This window comes from Diadema antillarum, unplaced genomic scaffold, assembly GCF_040938485.1.
Source record: "Diadema antillarum isolate AM-2024a unplaced genomic scaffold, OU_Dant_1.0 scf00000037, whole genome shotgun sequence".
In the NCBI taxonomy this organism is placed as follows: Eukaryota; Metazoa; Echinodermata; class Echinoidea; order Diadematoida; family Diadematidae; genus Diadema; species Diadema antillarum.
The window spans coordinates 2,582,833-2,605,658 of NW_027270926.1; the positions used below are offsets into that span (position 1 = coordinate 2,582,833).

The window sequence follows — 22,826 nt, forward strand, 5'->3', positions numbered from 1 at the left end:
AAAATAGTGATTTAAACATGTCACTAACTCTACACAAAAAAAAAAGGCAATCATGTGTCATTCTTTTGAGTATGCTTCCACAAAGAAATGAATATATCTCACAAAAGTGAAATTTAAAGAATAAAAATAGGCACATTTGTGGGTGGATTCATTACCAACACGTAAACTACAGCCTTTACATTGAAAAGATAACAGATGAATCATAGTAACTTTACATATTTAACATCCATGAGTAATTCCAATTTATGCTCTGGGTGGAATCTTATTACAAACAATGAGAAAATCAGTTGCCATCAAAACAAACTTTGGCTCGTCTTAAAGTGCTTGTGGCATTTGGTTTGAAAGTACTTAATGACAACTAGACATTAAAGGGGATGGCTAGTAACTGATCAGTGGGAATCAGAGGGAATGCTGAGGGATGATTGTTCCAATCCTTGTGGGATTCACTTAAGAGTACATTACATATCTATTGTTGTGTGAAAATTATTTGCTTCAGAATGGTCTCATATTCAAGTAATGTGCAGTTTAATGCTTCCAGGTAAGCGTCCCTGGTCAGTGACGGGGCATCAATCTGCACATTACTTGAATATGAGACCGTTCTGAAGCAAATAATGTTCACACAACAATAGATATGTAATGTACTCTTAAATGAATCCCACAAGGATTGGAACAATCATCCCTCAGCATTCCCACTGATTCCCACTGATCGGTTACTAGCCATCCCCTTTAAAGGCCCCATCTCCCTTAAAACAGAAGAATAATTGATAAATGAAATGGCTTGTCAATTTCTACAATGCAAAACGATATGTTTCAAAATGTGTGGTAGTAAGATTAATATTTGTTACTTAAATGCTGACATTATTGACACATTGGGGCAAAAGCTGTGAGCAGGGCAACATATTTTGTTTGCAAATATATAAAAATATTGGCTTTGCAAAAAGACACGACAATGGTGTGAGTGAGTAGTTGTTTTTTTAAATCAAAAATTGCAAACCGGCGTAACAATATGAATGGAGTGGACCCTAAAGAAAAGAAAGGACGTAAGAAACAACAACAATTTACATATTTTTCTTCAACGACAGGGAAGGTGCTGCAGGTCTTTTTGGGTAAGGATGCAAAATTAATTGTTTTCAGTTCGCATTTTGGAGAAATTGGACCGGTGAAAACATTACATTGTGATATTCATGATGTTTGCGTGTGAGTGCAAAGGCAAAATATAAACGAAATCATTGACGGTGTGGTTCATTTTAAGGGAAGAGATAAGAGAGAGAGGGGAAAAAGAGAATATTTAAGTCGGATGACTTCACATATCACACAGTTTTTATTCTATTACAGCTTACACTCAAAGAGTTGAGAAAATCCCAATACATTTCATCTTTGATTCCTATTTTAGATATTCTATTCAAAATTATTCAAAAAGGGAAATTAAAACACTGATGATATAAACAAACTTTACAAAAACACTTCATAAAGCTAAATGAATTAAACCTCATTGGCCTGAACCTCAATCTTGGCAAAAATGCAATGATTTCAATGAGGCTTTATTCTTCTTTTTGAAAGTACTCTTGACAAAATTATCAACGGTCATTCTCTATTTAAATTTCACTTTCAAAGATAGCAAGGTATGTTATTAGACCTGGGCCCTGTTTCATAAAGCTGTTCGTAAAGTTACGAACAACCTACGAGCGACTGGTGATCAGTTATATACTTATCAGAATTTCCATAATTAAGCACAAGAACCAATCACCAGTCACACATAAGTTGTTCGTAACTTTACAAACAACTTTATGAAACAGGCCCCAGCAATAGCCACTTAGAGTGGGAATGTTCATTTCCATTATTTTTTACACAGTCAGAAAGGCGGTGTCTCCTTCTACTCTTGGTAATGAGTTTAATCTATACCAAATTTCAGTTGAACTGTAGAAGAACACAGATCATTTAAAAATTATGACACCAACCTAAAAGAAAAAACGACTACCACTATGAAGATTTGTCTGACACTGAAATGAACAAAGAATGAAGTAACTCATATGTGTCATCTTGTCATCATCTATTTCCACTTTCCACTTCCCCACTATAACTCACTCTTCCAGCTCATCATCAGTCATCTTCGACGTGCCCAGATTGTAGAGGGCCTGTTCTTCCTCGGTCAGGGTGCCCTTTGTCTTGGCCAGGTCTGCATACATCTTCTGCATCTCTGTGGCGGAAGACGAACAGACAAACACATCATTAAAACATCCTGACAGAAAAAATGAAAAATAAAAGCAAAACAGCATCGGGGCATTTTGGAAAAAAAAAGTTCTGAAGATCACCACCTTCACCAGCATCACATGTATGGGTCATCACTGTAGCATCACTGTATATGGTTGCATATCGTCTGTTGAGAATGAGAAGGGCATTAAGTGGTCTTGAACACTATGGGTTTTGTGGCAACTTAACGCCCTTATCATTCTCAACCGACGATATGCAGGCTATAATCCCCTGGGCGTAATTTCTCACCTTAGCGGTATCACAGAATAATGTGAAACTCTCCTCACTTGCTTATTTGATATCTAATACTTGTATATACATAGACCTTGAATTTTGCATTGCCAATGGCATGAGGGCAAAGAGCACTGCAAATCGTCATCACTTCTAGTTAATTAGGTGTGTCGACACTTGTTCATGGAAACAAATAAGAGTGTCAAAGCCTTGAGTAGCATGAGCTTATCTAGTTGAGGAAAGCACTAGCAGGCACTCAGTATTCATAGGAAAGCAATGATGGACTTGTTACTCTTCCTCAGGACCTCACACTTCCCAGGCCAGCAAGGCCAAGGACAACCATGATAGATACATGCGGCTGTTCTAAAAACAACTGCTTGTATCTCTGCCTCCAAGCATCATAACATGCCTAATCACTTTCATTCAGGACATCCTATTGAACATGTTATCTTTATTGTACGATGTTTTAAGCACTCAGAGACACCATAGTGCAAACATACGAGTTCAAATACACCTTCCAGCCAAAGCATTCCATGATATTTAATCTTCTTTGGTCTTTGTTTTCACAGCTGACCAGCAGTTCCCCCTTTCCCCTGTCTTACGTTCTCGCTCGGGCGTCGTCTTCGAACGCCTGCCAAAGAAGGGCGACAGGAAGGAGCGCTTCTTTGATGGCGTCTTTGGCCCCTTGGGTGACGTGGGTGACTTGGGAGTGGCGATGTTTTCATTTTCATCCTCCATGGCCTCCTCCAAGGATGGATTTGAGATGACTTGTTTCTGGTGCGGCATAAATGAGAGTGCATGAGATGGAGAACAGGAGATGGAGGGAAGAAATGACACCGAGAGATAGACAGAGTGAAAGGGAGAAAGAGAGATAGAGAAAGGAAAGAGAAGACTGCATCAATAAGAACATCTTTTTATAACTAGAGAGTACATGTCGTAAAATCAAATTCCAAAGGTTTTGATGCTCACTTGGCGTATCTGCATCAGCAAATTTTGTGCCCCAAAATTCATTAATCCTTGTGTGTAAGCGGCTTTAGCAATGCAATATCACACTTGAAATTTCAAGATGATGCCCAAATCAAAAGCAGAAGAGCAAACCTCAGAATTCTTGCACCAATACATTTTTTTGTTGTTGTTTTTTTGTCATGATTCTGCAGCCTCATTCTTTCCAATAGGGGTAATCTGGGATCAAAGATCCTGGTAAGAATATGCAATTTAACAGGATGAATGTGGAAAACATTTTTTTTTTCCTCCTTTAATACCTTTGGTCTGATTTCTTCGTCTTTGTCGAGGTAAGATCGCTTCCTCGCGGCAAGTTTGGTCTCTGTGAAATGTAACCTGCACAAGAATCTCCCTGTTGAAGGTGGATGAAAAGGTGAAGGTTTGGGGATGCAGATAAAAAAAAAGTTCAGCCAGACTGAAATAACGTACGGTCAGATAGGAGTGCAGCATTCTCCAGCTAAGTTTCCATCAACGAAAAGCTCAGAGCAAATCAATCATACGACAGTGAGTCTCCAAGAGTTAAACAATGTGCAAAACTTTATCAAAAACTGTTTTCGATCTTATATGTCATAGATGGAAGATATAGGCTAGTTTCGCTGCACAATTCATCTTTGAAACAAAAGCCACATTAAAGGCATAATTTACCATTTGCAGATGAAACAAAAACCCAGCATTAGTGCTTTAAAATAGTTCTAAAATGTGAGTTAAGGATAGAAACAACCACTGTATAAATTTGAATCAGTAGAATCGATGTTAAGTATTGTTAAATATACAAAATGCGAACAATAGTTATAATACAACTGCTTTCAGACTAAACGGTCTACAGTTACGGTTTATTGAGAAAAATACAGATATCTCCTTATATTTTAGGCTTTATCGCAACAATTTTTTATGTTAGGATGTTTTGTGGTACAACAGACCTACACATGTGCACTAAATGTTATATCTTGAGAATTTTTAAAATCACTGTTCCCAAAGGTACATAAACAAGATCTTTAAGATAATTTCCTTTGCATAATCGCATATGAGCCATGAAACTTGTGATTTCTTTAAAAAAATCAATCACACACAATGATTCTGTCATAATGCTCTCTGATGACTGACCTACAATGTATGTCTGTAATACTTGTATTGCACTCCACAGAATATGATGAACTTGTTCTACTCTCAAATACAAGTAACATGAAACGCTAAATGCATTCTTGCAGGTTATGCATTTGTACAACCATTGCACACAAAGGGAAATAACAGCTATTAAACCTTTTTTACCATCCTTTGCCAAACAAAACAAAGTAAAACGGATCAAAACAGGGCAAAACAAAACGAAACCAGACATCCTCACAGGGAGTCGGTTGGTACGTTGCAGTCACCTCTACTCTTGCCATCCGGGCTGGGCAGGTAGGCGTAGTTGCCGAGCCGCAGTGTGATGTCGCAGTCTTGGCACTTGAAGCAGTCGCGGTGGAAGAACATGCCCTCGGCGCTCAGCCGCTCCATGACGTAGACCCGCTTGCCGCAGAACTCGCACAGCTGACTCTGCTGGACGTTGCCCCCATCTGTCAGGGGCTTGGGTTTCTGGTTTGGGGGGGGGGGGAGAGAAAACGAGGAAGGGTGTCAGAGTGGATGGCAGAAAGATTTGCTTTCAAGAGATGTCTCTCCTCTGACTTACAAGCCCTGCTCTGATCTGACCTGCATTTATCACTACCTGGGAACTGCATGTCTTGTTTTGTGTTGCATTTCGCTCCTTTGATTTTGCTTCGCAACTGGCAATGCAATTTCTCAGATAGGACATGAGCTTTTCTCAAAGCATGTGTCCCAAATTAGATTAACATTTCACAAAGTCTGTGAACATAGTATATGATCACTTTTCACACAAACACCACAGTAGGCAAGGAAGGAATAATATCTTTGGCATCGTATCACAATTTACCACAAATTTTTTATACATTTGCAATAGAAACTGTCCTTCGTGTAACAGTTCTTTTTTTCCATAGAAGTGAAATCACTTACCGGTCTGCCAAGTCCGGCGCCATCAGGCGTGTCCATGCCAAAGTTGGAGCGCAGGTTGGCCTGGAGTTGCTCTGCCAGCCCGCTGACCTTGTTCTGGCCACGTATGCCGACGTTGAGCTCGTTCTTGTCTGCCACGTTGAGTTTGCCGTTCTCCGCCTTGGCCTTCTCTGCCTCCTGCTGCATGATCAGCTTCTTCTTCTCCCGGATGTCCTCAGCCTGTCAAAAGTTGTTTTTTTTCCACAAAATGTCTTCTTTTAAAATTGCACATGCAACATCAAAATATAAACTATGTAGTCTATGCCACTATTTGGTGAAAACTGATATTTGACATTCCATAAAGAATAGTCTTGTTTGGTCTGATACGGATAATACTTCTCCCATTTCGTTCAGCTAATTCTATGCTGTGTTTGTTCTAGTCAACTCGACCTCGCTGTGAATAACTTTAATTCGGATACTGATCGCTTTTATTGTGCTGTTAATACATATTCTCATTTCAGGATAACTGCTCTATTTGTGCACCCCTACACTTAACTATGACTCCAGAAGGACGATTTTAATAACCTGGGCTCCTTGCACATCCCTCCAGGGCAAACAGTTCATAATTTTGTCAAAGAATAATTCTATGTTTCTTTTTGCTTACATTTATGCTGAACATGATGTATCTTTATGCATTCTCACTACACTAAGATCATTTTCACAGTTGTATTGATCGAATGATGCATTGAACATCTGTGGATGATGAGAAGGGTTACCATGGCAACAGCCAGGGAGGGCATCATTTGCCAAGTCAAAGCTGAATGGATACTGACCACGGGGTCCTTGTGCTTGTGCTTCCTCTTGGAGCCGAGGGTGCTGCCACTCGCTTTGCTCTTCTCCCCGTTCTCCTTGTCAGCGTGCTTCTCGTGGGACTTTCGGCGTACCTTCGACGTAAGCCGCGAGAGGAATGACGATTTTGAAATGGAGGTCTTGGTGGGCGTCGGGGTACCCCCTGGCACAAAGGCATCTTTGGTTTCGTCTTCTGCAAGTAAATAAGAGAATGCGAGAGAATATGCAACAGGGTGTGCGAGTGACCGTATATTTGTGTAATAGTATAAGGAAAATAGAAAAAAATTGCAATAAGCATGCAAACAATCAGAACTTACAGAAAACCTTTTTTTCTTTTCATTGAAATTCATCTATCTTCAGTGAATGAGATAAAAACTAATAACAAATAACATTGAAACAGTGCTCAGCATAACATTTCTGAAGCACCTCATGGATTGGTGACTGCTTTTCAAGGTCTAACCAAAACCAAGTGCCCTTGTTAAGCTCTTAAAGTAGAAATCCAGTCCAAATATAAGTTAGTCTCATAAGAAAGAGTAGGCCTTTTTAAAGACAATTGTCTTATATCACATTACTTAGGATGGAACAAAACAATCCTATTGGGCAATGACTCACTCTTTAGTGAGGGAGGAACCTCGTCTCGGAAGAGGTCGTAGAACCGCAGGACATACGCGACGATGGTGAGCTTGTCTGGACACGCCCTCTGGGCCATCTCCTTGCCTGTCATGGGCGGCGGGATGCCCAGCTCGGATTCGGCGATGTCAAAGGCCAGCTGGTTGTTGGCTTCCACGTTGTCTTCTTTCAGTGAATTGTAATCTCTGTGCCCAAAATGGATCGAAAGGAACATGCAGGCTTAGTCAACAACTTACTCAATACTTAATTCCTGTCAAGGGCAGTTGTGTTTTTCTCTGGGAGCTTGAGGATGTAATGCTGACACATACGATCAAAATCACACATTTGCAACTGGAAGATTCAAGAAATAACAAATATACACATATGTATACACTCTCGGATATGCCAGGTATTACAGACGAGTGCACCAACAACGTACACAGTAATCCTACACTCTGTATGCTAACAGTGTGACAGAGCGACTGATTTCATTATGTACCTGCATACTCATGGGTACTCTCACACGGCTTCTAATGTCTGCAAGCCAACAATTATACTGATGGCTTGTAAAAACAACATACAGTGAAGGCAACACACAGTTGTTTTTTTGTTTTTTTTTGTGGGGGGGGGTTAAAAGATGGGGATATAGTGCATATGTCAAGCATGCTCAGTCAAATCTTAGAGAAAAACTGTATCAAAACTATATTTCTTATTAGATGAAGGACAAACAGGCTAAATTTGGATAGAAACTGAGACTTTGGCTGCTCTTCTTTATACCTATGAAAGTAACAATGCATTAACATACTCTACACATATACATCTTGATACAGTGAGGCTGTGCTTTAGAGCGACTCAAATCAAATAAATGGGATACAATTTTTCCACAATTCAAGCACATATTCAGTTTAAATTCAGCCTGAAAGGAAAAGGTAAAATTCTATAAGCACATCAGTGAAACATTGACAAAATTATTTAAAAAAGTATTGAAATTTTGATCATTTTTATATAACAGTTCTTACGCAGTACATATGAATATATGCACTTGAGCGAACTGAGGATGTCATCACCTCAAAACCTGCTTTATGGCTTGTACACAAAATCTTGAAATTTCAACTTTTATTGTTGTTGTTGTTTTTGTTCAAATGCAATTATGCCCCAGTCTCAAATCCTGTAATTATCACCTGAGTGAGCATTCAGCCAGGAAGAACATTATGTTTACTTTTGCCCTTTTAAAGCAGGCAAACTGAATTTTCATCAGTTTTTGGGTTTTTTTTTTTTTTTACTCTTTCTTGTCAGACTAACTTCTAATGGGTTTGGAAGTGCCCTTTAACTAGAAGTGTCCAAATCAATGATGACAAATTGAAAGTAACAAAAGAATGGCTGCATATAAATCCAACAAACATCGGGGAACGAAATTAGATCAATTCCTTTAATCCACTTTCAATAACAGGAGGGGGAGGAAGGAAACACGCTTCCACATATATTACCAGCAGGCTAAAGAGACTGCTGGTAGGAACAGCTGTTGAAATCAAGTGCCACGTCAAACTTCTAGACTGTTTGAAAATAACAGTCACTCATGAAAAACATGCTAATTCCTCTCCCGGTGGTTGCGGTTGGCCCAACGCTCTCCCTGCACGTCAGGTTCGAAACGGAGAATCCCCATATAGCTTTGCCGACAGGCGCCCGTCCCATCTCTCATCTCAGTGTGTTCTTTGTTTAACCCAAGCCATCAGTGGAAGGCAATAAAAGGGGTGTCATGATTGGTGGTGGTGGTGGAAGAGGGGCTTTGATGACTAAGCACTCCCCCCCCCCCTTTTTTTTGTATGATTTCTGCAGCTTTCTTGCTCTAAACCAATAACCCATCTGGAAATGTCTACGCGCATTAATAACTGTTTCCTATGTCGGTACAAACAAAGAGATCATAGGTTTCCATTCTTAAATCTCCCGTTAGCAGAGGAAGGATATTGTCACTTAGCCACATCAAATATAATGTAATGTAATGGATGGCACCATGGCCCCCTCACAAGATGTCACCTTCCCTATCTTTAACAGCAATATCACACTAACACCATTTCAAGCATGCATCCTTCAATACTGTCAAATACATCATAGTAACTGTTGCATATAACAGTAACTCCATCTTTCTTTTTGGATTCATTAGGATATAGATAAAGCAACAGTTTTGGCTATAGATGATACCAAAAACTGGCCTTATCCAACACTGGGTTTTGTTTTTGTTTTTGTTTTTGTTTTTGTTTTTGTTTTTTTTTGGGGGGGGTTTGTGTGTGTGTGTACATGTGTTTGTTTGTTTGTTTGTTTGTTTGTTTTTTTCCATTAGATTGATCCTTTCTGCATTTATGTACAAAAGGATCTATAAGTTGTCAACATGCTTCATAAACATTTGAATAGTCCTCCTAAAACTTGACCTCAATGTAAGATCTAGAAAGTCTATGTGTTTTGTGATGGTGTATAAATTTTATAATTTGCTTTTGGCTGCAGATTTGAAATTGTTCTGGGTTTATAAAATCTAAGGAAAAATTAAGCAGACATAGAGTATTACATATAGCAGGCACAATATACATGATGATGATGATGTGATGTAAGGCCCTGTGAAACAACTTAAAGTTTGTAACAGTGCTATGCAAATGTAATTATCATATCGTATCGTATCGCATCGCATCGTATTTTATTGTATTGTATTGTTTCATTATTGTTATCGTATCGTATGGGTGTGGGGACATGAAATATCATCTTACACGAGGTGTGGTCGGTATCTGTGGATGATAGCGCAGAGGGCGAGGCCATTCCTCCAGCTGGTGGTCATGTTCTCCACCTTGACGTTGGGGTAGTTCTCCATCACCCGCTGGCACCACATCTGCACCTTGCTGCTCCTCATAACAGATGCTGCCAAAACAAACACAAATTAACATCAATTAAACCATCACCATATTCATTTCCATGACCACTATTTCCTGTATCTGGGATGAATGTTTAAGCTTTAATGTGAGGCCACACCACTCCTCCCCCCCCCCCACCCCCTCACTCTTAAAAATCTGGTAGTTGGTCATAGCAAGTCACATTACATCATGAGTAACATACCTTAGATGATATTGAGACATAGCAGATAGAAAAGTCAAATATCTGTAAATAGAGTACTAACTAGTCCACTGTTTTCTTGGTATCAAACTAGCATGTGATTCTAAAATATTCCCATACATGATGGATGGAACATTTCCTCCTACTTCTTGAACGATACGCTGATATCTTTAAATCATTCGCTAGTCAAGACACAGGTGAAAAAAACAATTGTAAAGAGAAAGACATATTAATCATCTTTGTTCCGCTCTTCTCCAGAGCACTATACAAATCAACTCCATTCAAGAGAAAATGATTACTATCAATCCAGAAATCCAGACTATAGTGCAGTAAAAGAATGCACAGAATTCACATGGTTGCAATTTTGCCAACTGAGCATACATCATTTAGGGACTACCCACTTTTGTCTGACATCACTTTGACCACTTGTTACCCACCCTCAGCCCAGGAGGGAGGGCAGTGTACACTTTCTAGCCCCTGCTGGTTCTCACACATTCATCTTAACCACTAAACCACAACACCACTGACTCTTCTTCCCGATGAAACAGGTGCCTTCCGTCTCCTTCGCGGTAATCCACAGACAACCAGCTCAAGAACACAGTGAGCACATCATCTTAATTGTTTACCTGCCCACCATATCATAGCTGATTAGACTCTTGATTTCAGAACGATAAATCCTCTGTTTGAATTCTGCCTTCTGCAGTCATCCTTTAACTTAACGCTTTCCCTACCTACCGTGTCTGTCGGGACTATATGTGTTACCTGGCAAATGCTGCGGTTATGATATATGTAGGAAGGGCCCTGTACAGGTGGAGAGCATCTGCTTTGTGTCTGACAAATGAGACCAAATCATAATACTGAATCAAAATCTACACTGATTAAAGCACAAAAGGCTGAGGGGGTGTGGAAGAATCATCTATTGGTTCAGGCAGTGAGAGACTTACCTGTCCTGCTCAGGACCACCGTGGGCTTTTTCTCCAGCACTTCAAACTGTGCCTTGAGATCTTCATCCAGGGTATCGTAGAGGTGGATGACCTCCGGCGGCTGCACCGCCTTGCCGTTGATGTGGGGGTAGCGGGAGTTTGGGGGGATGCCGTACGACTCGTAGATCTTGCTCAGGTTCTCGGGTGTGGTCTGGGCCAGGAGGCGGTAGGAGCTCTCCCGCTCGGCCAACACCTCCAGCGGCGACATGGAACCAGAGGACCAGTTGCGGATCATCCAGGAGGCATCGAAAGCACCAAGGAAGCCACGGGCACAGCCAGACCCAGTGGGCCAGAAAGGCTTTGTTATTGGAAAGGGAGGGGGGGGGGGGGGAGAGCAGGAGTGAAAGAGTGTTATTATTTCATATCTACCAACAGTCGCTACAGCTTCTTTGCAAATCACTCTACTATCACAGACTCGATGGCATAACGATACTATGCAATATTAACCCTCTGCTTGCCACATCATAATACCTGCCCGAAGGTTTGTGTGTGAAATTTGCGCACATTGGCACAGACAGGGTTAAGGCTGGCCTGACTTGGATATATTTGGGAATCCCTGTAATGGATAGTGTACAGCAATATTATTGATCTCTATTTCGGAACCCACACAGCCAAAGAATCTTTACTAGAGTTGAACGTTATCAATAAGCAAACTGTCTACTACGATGCACAGACTTGATGATGGGCATTTCTATTCTAGCAGGCTTGCGTTTATCGTGGATTTCAAATGTACCCCAGTGGGCGGTAAATGAAGATAATTCAATTGTGTCACCCTTCATCCCCCACACTCCTGGGTCTTTAAAGGTGCATGGTCCCGGTGTTTTAGTCAAAAGCGTACGCGGGCGCACGGCGCAAGTTTCCTATAAAGACCTGCGCTATCGACTCCTTTTTAGTGCTTACGCTGTGGCCCACTTCCCCGAGTCCGAAGAAGTCCGATTCACCGAAGTCAGTGGTCGGATCATAGTTCGGCTCATGATTCGGCTGAGGGGAATGACAGCTTTAGCAAACTTCTTTTGTGATGTCATAATAACAAGCACATATGCACGCACCCTGGCATTACTACAGAGAAGACAACGAAGGCAACGTTACTTAGCAACACCTACGCACTTTACTCTTGATGATAGCTCAACTTCGGTAAGCTTCATATCAATGCTAACGGTGATCGGCAGCATCATCAACAGCGCCCTCTACACTACCGGAACTATGCACCTTTAAATAACTGAAATGTAGCCTGTGTAAAGCTCAACATTTCGGATAACAAAACTGCACGGGTAAACCAATGCAAATTTGTGATTTACATTTATTCATCTGGTCATGGTCATAATTAAATACGATACAGTAATGGTAGCATTTTGACAAAGCATCCAATTCAATATTTACTCAAGCGTTTAGGTGGCAATCTATTCTGACTTCTTGTAATTCAACAAAATGCTCTGTATAAAATGACCCTGGCAAAAGACAGGATGAGTGGTACTGGTTAACTAAAATGATTGTCCAGAAAACTTACTACTAGTGCTGGATTTATCATCCATTAAGTACTAATTGTCATAGCAGCCAATACATCTTTTGGAAAAAAAAAAAGTCAACATAAATTATTCAGCTGTCATATTTTGCACTTACAGTGTACATTTGAGTCTATGCCCAAATAAAGATTTATGCATTTTTTATACTTGGCTATTATCTAATACATACATACATACAAAGGTACAGCTGTTTCAATATGGAATAGGTATAAATGCAAATATGGAATATCCAATTTTGTTCCAATCTTATGCTCTCTCATGTTCTAATTTTCATTTTCTTGGGTCTACTCCAATCCTGTAATACTGTATACGCCCTATGTTGTACACTTCAGAGGGTTTTTATTTTTGCAAACTTTGTGAGTTGGGTGCTATTTGCGAATTCAAAAACATGTAAAAATATGAACTCTGATACCGACATAAATGTGGCATGCATGAGTACATTTCTCTGTTCATTTACTGGACTTCACAATGGCAAATTTAACCACTAGCGAAATTGTTGGGAAGTCCTGATTCGCAAAAAAATAAGACTCGCTGAATACATGTCATATAAAGTACGCGAGTCCGGCTGTGTACGGCATGCCTACCTCCAACAGACTGTCACCAACGAGTGCCAGGAGGAGTTTGTGGCCGTTACGGTCCAGGACCCGGGCGGCGTGCTCCGCGGCATAGATGGACGTGAAGTCAAACATAGCCACGTCCGGCTGGCCATAGTGGTTGAGGGCGTAGTCCATCGACGGCAGCTGGAAGCTGGTGGAGAAGTCGGCCGCCTCGCGGGCGTACTCCTGTAGCCGAATGTGGTCTACATTGTCTGCTCGCAGCAGTCGGGCAGTGTCAGGCAAATCCTGTGAAACAGAAGAGGTGCATGCTTAACATGTTCTCCAAAGCATGGCATGTACATGTACTACACATAACATATTCAAATTTGCCAAAAACATAATAATTAATGCTCGGTCAGATAATTTGCCATTCATTTGGTATCAATTCATCTGGTACCATTTTTTTCTATTGTTAATAATGTTATAAAATAATTACTTCAGCATATAATCTGCACTGCATTACAAATGATGTGTACAATGTGTGACGTAGACTGAATAAATGATAATGCAATAACACTTTGTGCAATTTATTCAATGCATTACATGTTGTCTAATTTTATCCAAACATTTTTGTTACTCTTGCAAAATTTGGGGAGCGGTATTAAGCAAGGGTAAAAGGACAGGACGTATCGAAAGCAAATGAGCAGAGATACGGGGTGTGGCTGAGAAAAGGGAGAAACATAAACTCATCGAGGATTATCTCTCCCCTCCAAAACGACTTTCTTGGGTGTCGAAACCCAAACCTTGCCCAGATCTCAGTCAACAGTTGCTGCCTCCTCTTTTGTCTTGGCGTTAGGCGAATATCGTGATGTCAAAGCCATGAGTCATCCAATTAAATTGCAGCGCAAAACGACATTCATGCTCAGAGCCATATTCCCATCGGGACCTCCAAAGTGAGGCCATGGGCCAGGGTAGGCAAACACCGCCGGTGCTTCACCCTACAAATTTGCAGAAGAGTCATTCTAACTTTCAGCCTTTTGACTGATTACCTACTAGTCACCAACTGAATACCCAGTGCCTCTAATTGCAGCTCTCCTAATTCTTCACACATAAGAAACCAGCTTGAGATAAATACCTAATAGTATAAAAACCCTAAACGAAACAAAACTTTAGCAAGAAAATACATGTACATTCATATACGAAAAACTGGCAAACTATAGTTCAGGAAACTCATCCACTTTAACTTTAAGATCCTCTCTATGTTGCCACATAGATGAGCTTGTTCTTTTGAGTTAACCTCAATAGCTTCAACTAAAAACAACTAGATTACTACATGACACTTTAGATGGCACAAAGCAATCCACAGAAATATTGGTATGAGAATCAAAGGGCCTTTAACTCTGAACATGCAATGTACAAGGTAACTTGAGACACACGTAATAGAATGACTTAAATGCGACCTGCCAGCTGATTCCACTCAAGCAATTAAGGTTAACTCAAAAGAACAAGCTCATTTATGGTCCCTGTGGTTTGCTTTCTGTTTTGATTTCTCTGCACACTTGGTTTTCAGAGATGACAGACTACAATATGCAATCAAAACTACATAAGGACATGGCAGTTCCAATCAAGCCATTAGGCTATTCCACAATGGACATTTTCTCAGTCGAAAATGACAAACAAAATGGTTTAACACTGAACAAAATGCAAGAGTTCAACACTCTCCTGCATCTCAACTGACAATTAAGAAGGGGATTAAAAAAAACAACAGACCCCTCCCTCTCCTACCCCCACTCCCGACTAAAAATAACAGAGAATGAGCTCATTCTGCAACATGAATATCTCCTATCTTAAGTAGCACTTTTCTGTTAGCACTTTCTTCACCTTGTTCACATCTGCTCTATTGTCTTTCAACAAACAAAAAACCTTAGTCTTGTCTTCCATAGCTCCTTCCCTTTTCAAACTGGTCTTAGAGCAACATAGAAAGAGACAAAGAACTTGAACATTTCAAGTTTTTTCTTTTAATCTACTGTCACTCAGCATTTTGCGATCTTTTGAGATCAGGCGCGCCTGTTCATGTAAACCTTTTGTTTGAATTACAAGGACAGACAAGAGCCAGATCCAAGCCAAGTGTCTACAGCGGAATCCCATCGCCTTTTCTTCTCAGGATAACTAGCATCAGACGGGCTATTAAGAGGGTGCTTGGTCTAAAAATAGAAATTTCATTCCTGATCATGTTAGATTCTCTTTGCAAAAACAAAAGCAAAACGAGAAAAAAAAAATTAAACAATTTAGTATGAAACACAAAAGGTAAATCAGGCTATTCCAGTAAATCAAAGTCTATTTCTGTCCCCGGCCACCTTGGAACTTCATTATTTAGTAACAGGCATCTCATTTTCTGCCTGCCGTCTTTCCTTTGTTCGTTCTATTATCATACTGATCACGTGTCCCATGATCCCACAGGCTCACATTTGTGTCTGTCATTCAGTCACATGCAATTGACATACTTAAATGCATGACGAACAGCAAGAAAGTCCTTCTCTGCTCTCGATCTATTCATTGTGCTCAGTGACATATAGTCTGGGGAAACAACAGCTGAGAACATCTCTTGCAAGCACACACACTAAAAATATGTAATCAGTAATTAATTTGAACAATATCACAAGACTACTTTGTTTCCTATAATTAACTATCACATAAATCTTGAGAGTGTAGCAAAAGAGATAGTAATAATTAGTCTAGGGACTTAAGTTATCCGATTATGCAAGTAAATGTGACACTGCGTGTTCCTATACCCCGATTTCTCTTTTCTTCAAATCTAATGTTACTATTTTCTTAATCTAAATTCATCTTTGTCCAAACAATCCCAGATCATCTTTGTTCCTACTAAATATAAATCAGTTATATGTCCACTGATATTACCATGTGATGCAAACTTATGCCACCCGAATACAAAAGCCAACATTATATCACTATTATGATGTCATTGCTACATCAAGGCTAATAAGCACCACATCCTACATTTCACTTGATTATGACCACAGTCATTGGTGGATCTATCAAATTTCAGTGAACGGTCCTCAAGTCCAGAGTATTATCGCCCACACGTACCAGCAACTGGCTCTCCATAAAGCAGTGTTGAATGTACTTTTATGGTGTATGAAATAGAATCAAAATGAATGCACACATAGGGTGCATTCGAGCGCTCTTCTAAAGCGAACCGTACCGTACCGTACCCGCGCCAGAGGAGCGCTCGAACGCTCCTAAAGTGTCCCTTACCGTACTGTACCGAGCCAAAAGTGGACCACTTCCCGATGTGCTCCAAAAGCATACCAAAAGCGTACCAAAAGTTCGTTGTAATGCATGCACGTATCATGCGCATACGCCACAATGCAAAGACATTATTCTCTTTGTTCGGGACAGCTGTAAGTAGTTCAAGTGCCGGGTGAATGATATTCTTGCTACAAAAATGCATGACCTTTTCTAAAAATAACTCTTGAGGTACGCTTTCTCAACAGAGCGCTCGAACGCTCCAAAACTGGCATGGTGCGGTACGGTACGCTTTGGTTCAGTTCGCTTTGGTTCGCTTTAGAGCGCTCGAACGCACCCTTATATTGAGGAAAAGAACATCAGCGCGATATCATTCATTGTAGTGCTGACAGATGTACTGACAAAAGTGTGTTGCAGTCGTGCTTTCTCACATCAGCTACATATCTATATCTGGCTCCTTGAAGAGCAATGGAGACAAATTTACACATGTACAGAATTCAACTGCCATAAATGCATAAAGCAGCAGAAAGAATTGAATAACGTGCTGACTGCACATACTTAAAAAGAAATGAATATGTTTGAATGTATGGATTTTTAAGGTTTCCAAAAAAATTTGTCTCAACATGTATGTCATGTTATTTGTCTGGTAGGTGCTTAGATGTCCCTTCGAAAGTACAATGTATGCCCCAAGAAGATAAGAAGAATCCCAGATGATTTTAGAGCCTCTACTTATAGCCATTGTTACTGGAAAATCGGAAACATAGTGAATTTGAGCTGATGGCCTTTTGCTGCATGAAACTTTGGCGAATTGCCATTGCCATCCGATGCATTGTGTAAAAAAAAAAAACACACACACACACTTCTATCTGCATTCTACTTTGCTTATCTTGGCGCCTCGTGAAATTCATAAAATTTCATGCATGCAATAATTTCTAATTTTACAGTATAGTGTTTGAGAGGGGGGAAAGGGGAAAAGGGAGGGGGTAAGAGAAGGGGTAAAAAGACCATGTGCTCACCTTCAAGATGACACCTTTGTTCAGCAGGCTCTGCTTCTTCGCCGTCATGACAAAGTAGTGCGTCTCGTCCTTGTAGTAGACGATGTTCTCCAGGTCGATGCCCGTGTCCTGCCGCAGGTCCTGGAAGAACTTCTGGTTGAAGATGAACGCCACGCCGCTGATCTCCTCCACCCGGGCCTCCTCGTTGCTGTGCCTGTTGATGAAGTTGGCTGTGATGGCGATGGCCAGCTTGCCCCGGAACTCTTTCCTCTTGAAACCTGGTGGCATAACAATGGTGTCAGGTTTTTTTTTTTTTTTTTTTTTTTTTGTTTGGGGGGGGGGGGTGAGGGGTAGGGGTAGGGGAGAGAAAGGAAAAATATATGTAAATATTTTTAAGTTGCATCACTCCAGTGAGATAAAACTGTCATATTTGTACAAAATGTCATCAGCATTGGGCATGCATCATCACTATAAGATATGTCAACTGCCACACAGATTCATCTGATACTCAATATACTTCTTCATGTACTGATAATGATACAACGTATTTCTGTATATTGTGCCCTCTATCCATAAATCTGAGGCATATTGTGAAGCAAGAGAGAGGAGAAGAAATACAAAATACAACAGGCAATTACAATCTTGTGTTAGTGGTGTAAGCATTCTTTCCATTAAAACAATATTTGTATATGGTGGAATATACAAGAAACAAAACTGAACATCAGTTCTCATATCCAATACACAAAGCCTACATGTCTCTTATGATTTACATGAATCATTTCTATCTCAAATATGAGCCCTCTAATCACAGATTTCCGATGCAGAAAGTTGCTGGAAACAACATTTTCGCCATTTCACTACCATGCAATGTACCATTGAAACTGTGAGCAGCAATATTAATTATCACCCAAAATACAAGTTTTCAGACAAATTTCATGCCAGGATTACAAAGATCCAGCATAATTTTGACAGCAAGCTTCATGACTGGACCACATACATTTGGGAATTTTCATCAAGTTTGTACACATTTCTGACAAACTGTACATGCTCAATGGCACAAAATGTTATCTATAGTATGAAATCTGAACTGACCTATATGTATGGGATTTATAAGAAGGAAAAATTTACGATATATTCACAAAAGAGGCTTGTGCAATATCTCTACCTCTGATTACTAAGCAGCACTGCATGAAACCAATATAGCTCAGTGAAGGATATCACGTTGGGAGGGTGGGGGAGGGGCTTTTAATAAGTGCACAAAGCTGGAGGCCACTCTGCACACAGGGCCTACTTTGCTATGAAGGAATTTTGTGGCTACACGAAGCCAGCAGGGTCCTTCCTGTAATACAATCAGGCATGAGATTTACAGTGACACGGACTCCTTTGTCTCAGACAAAAAGAAAACAAGAAAAGAAAGAGAGAAAGGTTGAAAGAGACAGGGAAATTGAACACACAGTCATTTCTGGAATGCAGAGGCTTGAAGCAATTGTAGATTTCAACTTCTGGAATGTCATGGTAGGAGGTATAACAAAAATTTGAATTGGTGTTCAGTTTGAAATCATAACTTTTTCTTCCTCAACCCTCATTCAAGTGAAAGGAATAATTAAGGGGGTGTAACATGAATGTGGGTGGATTCCACAAACTTTGCACGCAAGCCTTTAAACAAAAATAATAATGAATTTCTTGACTTTCCTTTTTCCTGTCGGCGGGGCTCTGACAGGGAAAACTGATAATGATAGTAAGGGCTTATTTATCCAGGGTAGCCTCTTCAGTTAGGTTGCCACTGCTCTACCAGAGGGCCCTGTCATTATTATCACCCTAGCGTTTCCAGATACCCATTTGTGCACATGGGTGGAGATGGACATTGTGGGTAAAGACATCTTGTCCAAGGACGTGAAAGCACAGGGTGGGAATCGAACTTGGGCCCTCCGATTGGGAGTCAGGAGTCTTATCCACTATGCCACAGCACCCCCGCTATCAAGATAGATTCTTCATTGTATACATCCAATTAGCTGCAACTGTGTATCTTTACTCGACAAATTATTTTCAACCACACTACTACACCCTCTAGAAAAATTTATTGCTCCTGTGCCAAGTGCATTGAACAATGAACTAGTATCAAAATGCAACAGGCATGGAGTATCTAAAAAGATATTTAGTAAATAAAAAGATGCTATCAATATACTTGCATAATGTATTCAACCTTTTCCCTTTATTTTCAAACCATCTTTTAAAAAAATCCAGCTCTATAGTATCAAAATAATTTATACAGCAAAGCGAAACTCCATATTTGTGTGTTGATTCAGATGGTATGCTTTACATAACAGAAAGCTACACTGAAATACTTGCATAATTAAGCCATTACAGAGCTACAGTACAGGTTACATGGCACTGTATTGCCTTGAAAGCTTTGTTTATTCATATTGACATACATTGTACAACATAGTGCAATTTTGTATGCTAGCGGGCATATGCTGAAAAATCGAAACTCATATGCTGAAAAATCGAAACTCAATGATGGATGACTTAGGATTTCATTGTACAATTGTATTGTAATACCGTTTTGCATATTGAAAGTAATTAGCCTACATGCTGTATCAAATTATGATAGGAGTGTAATCTTTCCTGGGAACTTTCTGAAAGTAGAGAACCACGTAGCAAGAAGAAAAGGATAGATGGCAGAATGGAAGATGGAAAAGAGTGGTACACTAGCACATTACAGTCATTTATTAACATCATTGTATTGTAATACCGTTTTGCATATTGAAAGTAATTAGCCTACATGCTGTATCAAATTATGATAGGAGTGTAATCTTTCCTGGGAACTTTCTGAAAGTAGAGAACCACGTAGCAAGAAGAAAAGGATAGATGGCAGAATGGAAGATGGAAAAGAGTGGTACACTAGCACATTACAGTCATTTATTAACATCAGGATACACTGTAGTTGTCAAGTCAGAAACCACAGATATGGTACCTCCCCATCTCCAGTGTGCACTCTTTCTATCATTGAGTGCTCCTTTGATACCGTGGAGCAGGTCTGTGACACTAGACTACAGTATATTGAACTCTTACGTAGGTTCCATTCCCATTCACCTGGGTGCCCGATGTTGTTTTGGCAAGTTTCAGCCGGGGATAACAGGGTCAAATGGACATGCTTGGTCTGTTGAGCGTGAAGGCGAGTAGACGGGGTACTTAGCATAAAATTGTCGATTGAGTTGGACTACGAAATGGGGAAGTTGCCTTGGAAGCTTTATGGCAGATTAGCAACTTTGCGTAAAGAGAGAGCACTAGGAAGGAATTAATATTCTCTTACACAGAAAGAAGACAGCCAAAAACAAACACAGAGAGAAAAAAAAAGGAAGGCAGCAAAGCAGGACAACTCTTGCAACTTACAGAGAGAAAGTTCTACCTTCTACCATTACAGAAGTGGACTTGAAGAAAACAAAGTAAGATATACCACAGAGAAACATATACGGCTTGGAGCACAGATGTACAATTCAGAAAAAGACAATGAAAATGATCTAATTACAACAACAAAAATAAAAATAAAAAATACATTCAACCTGTAATAGCCAGAGCAAAGACATGACAGTATTCAGGAATATCATCATACCATTCTTTCAACTCTGTCACTTTCAAAGCAAAAATTTGCATACCCTCAATAAATGGGACTGTAATCGCATTGATCATTAAGGTCTCTCATACAACATACAAATTGTACATGAATTAGAACAACAACAAAATATCAAAGACCATAATAGCATTGATATTCCACATCGAAGCAAATTATCAAATATTTGTCATAGTTACACATCTGTCCATATTCTCATATGGGTTATACAAATTGTAAACCACATGTATGCCTGTTCTGTGAAAGAAGTAGGCCTAACTCTCAACCAACGCGAGTGTATTGTATGGTACACACACATAAAAAGTTTGTTGTTAGACATCCAGCATCTCTGTGGTACACATACATTGAATTTTGAGCTCTGATAACCATGCATATTGTATTTTTGTTTGTTTTTATAGATGAGATACACAAATCTGACATATTAATTCACATGACACTTCAGCCCATCAATGACCTTGTCATATGACTGACTGATATTGACATTTCTGTAGTCTACTTCTGTTTTCCTTTTGATGTACTGCCACAGGCACATGATGATACAGAAAGCATGAGTCTGACTTTCGCAGAGGAGTACACGCAACACCGCTAGTATCTTAGCAATATGTCAAATAAGGATTCTGACAAACACGCAATGACACGCATGATTGCATGGGCAAAGTATGTGGGCCAAATGGCAAATCCAAACATCTCACCGCAACATCACTGTAAAAACCATGCACGATATCGTTTATATTATAGGTGCGCTCTCTAATCGGCCATCGAATGCTTTGTTTGCACAGGTAAGTCACTTCAAAAACAAAAGAGTTCCTGTGCACTCTCCAAAAGGACAGCTGGCCATCCTTTTAAGTGACATTATCATACAGGGTTTGAGCAAACAAAGCATACTGTATCATGTAGGTGTGCTTGAACACTATGTAAGTTTGTACATCAAGGACTCTATAATGTGCACATGAGATACTGTACATAGGGATGAGTTCCAGCTCTACCTGTACACTTCATGAGATCGACAAAAAAAAAAAAAAGAAATACATATCTACATGTTTATCAAATAAAACCTTATCACTTCACAATGCCGAAGGATGTATCATTAACAGGGGAAAAAGGGAACTCGGCATCTCAGTGCTTTTATGTATTATATAAAAACTAACTGTCCTCATGGAATTGTCTGCACTTGACATAGCAAACTTTGCTGCCATTACTCGTTACTATAACTAGTGAACACTGGAAAGGCATCCACAAATATTTCATTGAAAATATGCTTGATTTAACATTTCGTAAAGCACTGCAGTATTTTCAGCTACCCCTTATTTTTTTTTTTTTCATTTCTGATAAGCATTCGGTTGATACACTCCCATAACATGACTGGTGCTGTTGACTTTAGATCAGACAGGAACTCACAAAACTATGTACTGTAAAAGTGGAAATGTTCGCGGTGTTGAAATTTTCGCGTATTTCGCGCAACCCGCAACTAGTGCGAAAATAAAAGCACGTAAATATTTTTGCTTGCCTTATGTTCCAGTAGTTCAGTTCTTGATTCCGCAGAATTAAAAACACGCGAAACTCTTCTTACCCCACCAAGCGCGAAAAATTAGTCGCGCGAAAATATCCACTTTTACAGTACTGTATACCTGGTATTGATTTTTGCATTTAATTGGTAAAACTAATATTTGCAAAATTAACAACTTGCAAAATTAACAACATGCAAAAATATTGCCTCACTTAACACAAAATGGATTGTATATCATTTCCGAGGTGGTAAATCATTAACTTTTCTCATGACAGGGGGAAAATATCAAACCTATTTCTTGTCCAATCGCTGTGGTTCTTGATCGCAAATTCAACCACTCACGGAATTGCCTTGCAAGTCATAA

General features: G+C 39.8%; 1 protein-coding gene across 1 annotated transcript in view; it reads right to left on the reverse strand.

Moving 5' to 3' along the window:
- The window catches only part of LOC139709398 (uncharacterized), a 99,726-nt gene that overhangs the window by 46,579 nt on the left and 30,321 nt on the right, over positions 1–22,826 (reverse strand). Inside the window, exons 6-16 of the mRNA XM_071621368.1 lie at positions 17,346–17,602; positions 13,111–13,368; positions 10,965–11,301; positions 9,681–9,828; positions 6,928–7,130; positions 6,300–6,505; positions 5,491–5,706; positions 4,854–5,055; positions 3,744–3,835; positions 3,084–3,255; positions 2,086–2,197 (exon numbers count right to left, since the gene is read on the reverse strand). Coding sequence (XP_071477469.1) covers positions 2,086–2,197; positions 3,084–3,255; positions 3,744–3,835; positions 4,854–5,055; positions 5,491–5,706; positions 6,300–6,505; positions 6,928–7,130; positions 9,681–9,828; positions 10,965–11,301; positions 13,111–13,368; positions 17,346–17,602 — 2,203 coding nt within the window. The remainder of the gene's footprint in view (positions 1–2,085; positions 2,198–3,083; positions 3,256–3,743; positions 3,836–4,853; positions 5,056–5,490; positions 5,707–6,299; positions 6,506–6,927; positions 7,131–9,680; positions 9,829–10,964; positions 11,302–13,110; positions 13,369–17,345; positions 17,603–22,826) is intronic.